The sequence below is a fragment of the Lottia gigantea genome (genome assembly GCF_000327385.1).
Source record: "Lottia gigantea unplaced genomic scaffold LOTGIsca_194, whole genome shotgun sequence".
NCBI classification, from domain to species: Eukaryota; Metazoa; Mollusca; class Gastropoda; family Lottiidae; genus Lottia; species Lottia gigantea.
Genome location: NW_008708376.1, coordinates 13,701 through 21,485, shown reverse-complemented (window position 1 = coordinate 21,485; position 7,785 = coordinate 13,701). Strand labels below are relative to the sequence as shown.

The 7,785-nt window shown below is 33.3% G+C and overlaps 2 protein-coding genes across 2 annotated transcripts; one reads left to right on the top strand and one right to left on the bottom strand.

Annotated features, from left to right (window-relative positions):
* LOTGIDRAFT_174392 (hypothetical protein) lies at window positions 1-5,537 on the top strand (the record flags this gene model as incomplete). Its single annotated transcript, XM_009052982.1, has 7 exons — window positions 1-43; window positions 199-272; window positions 753-917; window positions 2,380-2,449; window positions 3,379-3,564; window positions 4,053-4,134; window positions 5,428-5,537. Coding segments are annotated over 7 exons (730 nt in total), but the record flags the coding sequence as incomplete, so codon positions are not given.
* Window positions 5,538-6,467: 930 nt separating this feature from the next.
* Window positions 6,468-7,286, bottom strand: LOTGIDRAFT_75779 (hypothetical protein; the record flags this gene model as incomplete). The annotated part of the gene is made up of 1 exon (XM_009052979.1): window positions 6,468-7,286. A coding segment is annotated over one exon (819 nt), but the record flags the coding sequence as incomplete, so codon positions are not given.
* Between the last annotated feature and the right edge of the window lie 499 nt (window positions 7,287-7,785).

Sequence of the window (7,785 nt, the reverse complement as noted above, 5' to 3'; positions counted from 1 at the left end):
GTATCTATTAACATGTGCTGATGTGCCTTTTAAAAACGAACAGGTCAGTTCCCTTTCAATCTGTAAATGCAATCTTATATATTGACATATTATATAAACATATAGAAACAGTATGTAAGTTAATTGTCTGAACCTATTGGATTTATTGACATGTACAATTTTACTGATAATCATTCCATAATCTTTACCTTCCTCCAGGTTCCAGAGAAAGACATCGCGAAAGGACAGGTCGCTGGCTTTGTAAAGGCCTGGGAACTTTATGGAAATCCCAAGTAAGTTTAGCAAACTGTCAGTTTAACTCACACATAGTTTGTATGATCAAGTCCCTTCTTTGGCCTCAGAAAACTGTCATTGTACGATAGTTTGGTATGCTCTAGTCCGAATCTGATTACAGAAAACTCTCTTTGTATCAAGCAATCTACTATCTAGATGGACACGATCTTTTAGTATGGTCTTGTTTCCAGCAGTAAAAGTCAACACCACAGGAATCACTAGAGAGGCTGTGTGTGTAAATAGTAGCGTTTGGTAAAGCTTCCCAGCCAAGTTCACGATTTTGATTCCAAGGGTGTCCAATTGAAATACAAACTTGTAGCAAGAGCAAAGTGGATATTTCGAACCGAAGACTTCAACAAAGTCGTACTGTAGCCTACAAGTGAAGGCATTGATGTATTGTCTTTTTGACCAGTTGAACCCCAACCCATCTGACCTTTCCTGCCACACCATTGAAAAAATATTTTGCTTTTTATATTCAGGGCCATTATCGTATTTGTGGTTCTTCATAATGAACGCTACGCCATGGACCAACGCTTGATGGAATTTGAAATTTATAAACAGAATCCTAACATCCGAGTAGTGAGAAAAACGTTTAATGATTTAATTCGGTATGGGAAATTGACCAAAAACAGAAAGTATCTTGTGTGAGTAATACTTTGTACTTTGTTTTTTCTTAATTGCCGACTGATCCTTTGATTTTCTGATGAAAGCATATTTGAGGGTGTAAAATTGAAAATGATTGTCTGTGAATGGCGCTAGCCTTCAACTTAAGAAGGTAACTCCAGCAACCGACGACAAATCAACTTTACGGGAAGCTAGGAACAAGAAGCAATGGAGATAGATTTCAACCTAAAGACATCATTAAAGGGACAAGTCATCTAAATATTTACTTTACCAACTGATAGAACTCAATTTCAGCTATCTGTATAGTCATCTAAATATTTACTATACCAGCTGATAGAACTCAATTTCAGCTATCTGTATAGTCATCTAAATATTTACTTTACCAGCTGATAGAGCTCAATTTCAGCTATCTATATAGTCATCTAAATATTTACTTTACCAACTGATAGAACTCAACTTCAGCTATCTGTATAGTCATCTAAATATTTATTTTACCAGCTGATAGAACTCAATGTCAGCTATCTGTATAGTCATCTTAATATTAACTTTACCAGCTGATAGAGCTCAATTTCAGCTATCTATATAGTCATCTAAATATTTATTTTACCAGCTGATAGAACTCAATTTCAGCTGTCTGTATAGTCATCTAAATAGTTATTTCACCAGCTGATAGAACTCAATTTCAGCTATCTGTATAGTCATCTAAATATTTGTTTTACCAGCTGATAGAACTCAATTTCAGCTATCTGTATAGTCATCTAAATAGTTACTTTACCAGCTGATAGAACTCAATTTCAGCTATCTGTATAGTCATCTAAATATTTACTTTACCAACTGATAGAGCTCAATTTCGGCTATCTGTATAGTCATCTTAATATTTACTTTACCATCTGATAGAACTCAATTTCAGCTATCTGTATAGTCATCTTAATATTAACTTTACCAGCTGATAGAGCTCAATTTCAGCTATCTATATAGTCATCTAAATATTTATTTTACCAGCTGATAGAACTCAATTTCAGCTGTATGTATAGTCAACTAAATAGTTATTTTACCAGCTGATAGAACTCAATTTCAGCTATCTGTATAGTCATCTAAATATTTGTTTTACCAGCTGATAGAACTCAATTTCAGCTATCTGTATAGTCATCTTAATATTTACTTTACCAGCTGATAGAGCTCAATTTCAGCTATCTGTATAGTCATCTAAATATTTACTTTACCAACTGATAGAGCTCAATTTCAGCTATCTGTATAGTCATCTTAATATTTACTTTACCATCTGATAGAACTCAATTTCAGCTATCTGTATAGTCATCTCAATATTTACTATACCAGCTGATAGAGCTCTATTTCAGTTATCTATATCAGTATTTAGAATGAACTTCCTACTATATCTAAACAATTTCATCCACCTGTATAGTCATAATTATGTAACACACTGTTTCCACTATTGTAAAACTTAATAATTTCTTTTTGAAGTGAAACAGAGGAAGTGGCTGTGGTTTATTACAGAGCTGGCTATAATCCTACAGAATTTACAACTGATCAGGTACTTTGTTTCAACTTCTACTCATGTCTGGCTTTGAATGCGTTGTTGTGTACCAAAAAACCAGCTAAATGATTTAATCGGGACTAAGTTCGTATAATCTCAATACTTAAAACTTATTGATAATAGTCTGTGATATCAGTTGACTGGAAGCAGACGTTAGCTTGTCTTCTACTAACAACTACCTAGTCTGTGATATCAGTTGACTGGAAGCAGACGTTAGCTTGTCTTCTACTAACAACTACCTAGTCTGTGATATCAGTTGACTGGAAGCAGACGTTAGCTTGTCTTCTACTAACAACTACCTAGTCTGTGATATCAGTTGACTGGAAGCAGACGTTAGCTTGTCTTCTACTAACAACTACCTAGTCTGTGATATCAGTTGACTGGAAGCGAACGTTAACTTGTCATCTACCAACAACTACCTAGTCTGTGATATCAGTTGACTGGAAGTGGACGTTAACTTGTCATCTACCAACAACTACCTAGTCTGTGATATCAGTTAGCTTGAAGCAGACGTTAACTTATCATCTACCAACAACTACCTAGTCTGTGATATCAGTTAGCTGGAAGCGGACGTTAACTTGTCATCTACCAATAACTACCTAGTCTGTGATATCAGTTAGCTGGAAGCAGATGTTAACTCGTCATCTACCAACAACTACCTAGCCTGTGATATCAGCATAAGGTGGAAACGAACGTTAACTTGTCATCTACCAACAACTACCTAGTCTGTGATATCAGCATACGCTGGAAGCGGATGTTAACTTGTCATCTATTAACAACTACCTAGTCTGTGATAGCAGCATCTGCTGTAAGTGGACGTTAACCTGTCATCAACCAACAACTATCTGTGATATCGCGTAGCTGGAAGCGAATATTGACTCATCTGCCACCAAACTTTAACCATTGGTTTTTTGAACATATTTCAGATCTGGAAAGTGCGACTAGAAATTGAGCAAGGTAGATGTATAAAATGTCCACCGATTCATTATCAACTCGCAGGAACCAAGAAAATACAACAACTATTATCAGAGCCACGAGTTTTAAACAGATTTATTGAAGATACTGACGTTATAGATTTGATACAGTCTACCGGGCAATATAACTTAGATTTAGTAAGTATTAATGAACCAATCTACATCATCACAATGTCAAGCTTTAACGAACTTCATCTTATACCTTGACTGCACTAGTTACTATTCTTGTATCACAGAATTCAGCGATTTGATTGTTCGTCAGCGAATACAGCCAATCATAGCCCTCGGCAGACAGACTGTAAACATCATGGTTTATTATTAACAGACTTTCTATCGAGGCCAGTAGTGGACAGTGGCGATTCTACGTGGGGAGTGGGGGAGGGGGGGCAGGATATACCAAGTTTGCTCCCCCCCCCCCTTCGGAAAAGAGGCTGGCCCGGATTTGGCCTCCCCACTCTCAGATATTTTACCATTTTGCATAGCGAAAAAATGGCCTGTTGTCCCTAATATTGCCTAGAAACGCCAATGCTGGTAGACTGTTTCCGATAGCGTACAATCAAATCAAATAAATAGCTACATTTACCAGGTCCAAGTTGTTGTAACAATTGTTGGTTTTAATTTGTCAGGTAGAAGAAGGTGACAGAGCTATTAAAATGGCGATCAAAAACCCAGACCAGTTTGTGTTGAAACCACAGAGAGAGGGAGGAGGTACGAAACCTTGTATTTCCTGATTCATTTTCATCGAAAAATATTTTGTATCTGATTACATTACAGGTATGAATGTATCGTTTTAATTAATACCTGTTGCTGCTCTTGCCTTCCATTCTCTATTGAGATTCTTCTTTTAACCATGTTCAGTCGCTCTTTTTCCCAAGAGATTTGGCGAATCGAGTTTTTTAAACAATCGTACCTTCAGAAACGGGAATGTTTTAGCTAAGCCAATCAGTAATCTTGTTCACAGCTCAACATCGCAATTGGAGCCTTCAAATTCATGTGTGTCTAGAATTATCTGCGTTTGAATGTTGAAATGACGACTCGTCAATTGAAGATACTCTGTAGAAAAGACGTATATAGAAATAGTGAGTAAAATTCCAAGTTTGAAGTATTTTAAAGGAATTATGTTATTTTCGTACATTTCTAGTATTTCTGAAGACTATTTACATATATTCAACACTATTTCAAAAATATTTTGATAACAGATAAATGATTGGTTGAAAAGTGATAAACCAGAACAGGAGGTGCATAACAATTTTTCAGATCATGGATGGCAAGTGTAGTCAACCGCAGAAATAATACGAAACAAAACGTAAGGATCTACATTTGATCTGAATGAAAGTTAATAATTTTTGTATTGAAGCTATTTCAATCGTTGAAATTACTATTTTTTATTTTAGTTTTCTTGTATTCAGCGTAGTCCTTATTGAAATATCGGACAACGTTAAATATATAAAATACGTAAATATTCTTCAGAAGTATTAGAAATGTACAAAAATCGCATGATTCCTTCAACAATACCTGAAACTAGTAATTTACGTTTCTATACATGTCTTAATATATATGTCTTTTCTATATATGTCTTTTCTATATAGGTCTTTTCTATATATGTCTTTTTTATATATTTCTTTTCTATATATGTCTTTTCTATATATGTCTTATCTATATATGTCTTTTCTATATATGTCTTATCTATATATGTCTTTTCTATATAGGTCTTTTCTATATATGTCTTTTTTATATATTTCTTTTCTATATATGTCTTTTCTATATAAGTCTTTTCTATATATGTCTTTTCTATATATGTCTTTTCTATGTCTTTTCTATATATGACATAAGAAGGGTCTTAAAAAAAGACGACTTTCTTATCTTTGAAACGCGGATAATTCTGGGCACACATGAATGATGAATGTCCCTTTAGGTAACTTATGTCTTGAATATAGTTTTTATTTACTGCTTTTCTGTCTGTCTGTAAATCCTGTTTTCTGTTTTAATTATCTTCTCCAGGGAATAATTTGTATGGAAACAAAATGAAAGAATTTCTGGAAAGTATCCAAGACTCGGAGGAACGCTGTGCTTATATTTTGATGGATTTAATCAAGCCAGTAAAAAGTTAGAATTATTTAGTAAAACCTAACAATGTATTAAAACCTGTAGAATGTGTAGCAGAGCTGGGAGTATACGGCTGTTTTATAGGGTAAGGCTATAATTTTGTATACGACTGTTTTATAAGATAAGGCTATAATTTTGTATACGGTTGTTTTATAGGGTAAGTCTATAATTGTGTATACGGTTGTTTTATAGGATAAGACTATAATTGTGTATACGGTTGTTTTATAGGGTAAGTCTATAATTGTGTATACGGCTGTTTTATAGGATAAGGCTATAATTGTGTATATGGTTGTTTTATAGGGTAAGGCTATAATTTTGTATACGACTGTCTTATAGGGTAAGGCTATAATTTTGTATACTGCTGTTTTATAGGGTAAGTCTATAATTGTGTATACTGTTGTTTTATAGGATAAGACTATAATTGTGTATACGGTTGTTTTATAGGATAAGGCTATAATTGTGTATATGGTTGTTTTATAGGATAATGCTATAATTTTGTATACGGCTGTTTTATAGGGTAAGGCTATAATTTTGTATATGACTGTTTTATAGGATAAGGCTATAATTGTGTATACGGTTGTTTTATAGGATAATGCTATAATTGTGTATACGGTTGTTTTATAGGATAAGACTATAATTGTGTATACGGTTGTTTTATAGGATAAGGCTATAATTGTGTATATGATTGTTTTATAGGATAAGGCTATAATTGTGTATACGGTTGTTTTATAGGATAAGGCTATAATTGTGTATATGGTTGTTTTATAGGATAAGACTATAATTGTGTATACGGTTGTTTTATAGGATAAGACTATAATTGTGTATACGGTTGTTTTATAGGATAAGGCTATAATTGTGTATATGGTTGTTTTATAGGATAAGACTATAATTGTGTATACGGTTGTTTTATAGGATAAGGCTATAATTGTGTATATGGTTGTTTTATAGGATAAGGCTATAATTGTGTATACTGTTGTTTTATAGGATAAGGCTATAATTGTGTATACGGTTGTTTTATAGGGTAAGGCTATAATTTTGTATACGGTTGTTTTATAGGATAAGGCTATAATTGTGTATACGACTGTTTTATAGGGTAAGGCTATAATTTTGTATACGACTGTTTTATAGGATAAGGCTATAATTTTGTATACGACTGTTTTATAAGATAAGGCTATAATTGTGTATACTGTTGTTTTATAGGGTAAGGCTATAATTGTGTATACGGTTGTTTTATAGGGTAAGGCTATAATTTTGTATACGGCTGTTTTATAGGATAAGGCTATAATTGTATATACGACTGTTTTATAGGATAAGGCTATAATTGTGTATATGGTTGTTTTATAGGATAAGGCTATAATTGTGTATACTGTTGTTTTATAGGATAAGACTATAATTTTGTATACGACTGTTTTATAGGATAAGACTATAATTGTGTATACTGTTGTTTTATAGAATAAGGCTATAATTGTGTATACGACTGTTTTATAGAATAAGGCTATAATTTTGTATACGGTTGTTTTATAGGATAAGGCTATAATTGTGTATACGACTGTTTTATAGGGTAAGGCTAGAATTTTGTATACGGCTGTTTTATAGGGTAAGGCTATAATTTTGTATACGGTTGTTTTATAGGGTAAGGCTATAATTTTGTATACGACTGTTTTATAGGATAAGGCTATAATTTTGTATACGGTTGTTTTGTAGGATAAGGCTATAATTTTGTATACGGTTGTTTTATAGGATAATGCTATAATTGTGTATACGACTGTTTTATAGGTTAAGGCTATAATTGTGTATACTGTTGTTTTATAGGATAAGACTATAATTGTGTATACGACTGTTTTATAGGATAAGGCTATACTTCTTTATCCATTTTTATTCATGGAAAATGCATAACATCATATAATTTCTATGAATTTCTGTTGGTGAATTTATTATAAGGCATTAAAGAGGGTTTCTCGCCTTTATTATGTGTATCATGGACACTTCTAACTTCTATTTGGGACAGTCAAATGTTACGTCCGATGCCTGTAGTTCCTGCAATTCCAGAAAGAGTTAACCGGAAAGGATTCGTATAGATGATTCGTACCACTGGCACCAGAACACAATAACATAATATGTTACAAAATTGCGGCATATCTAACTTAAAATTGTCAACTCATCACATTTTGCTTCAGCGTTGCCTAATATAACTCTCCACTGCGTCAAAGTTTGCTTAGTTTTAATATACCTGGGACTATGTGTGATACCAGA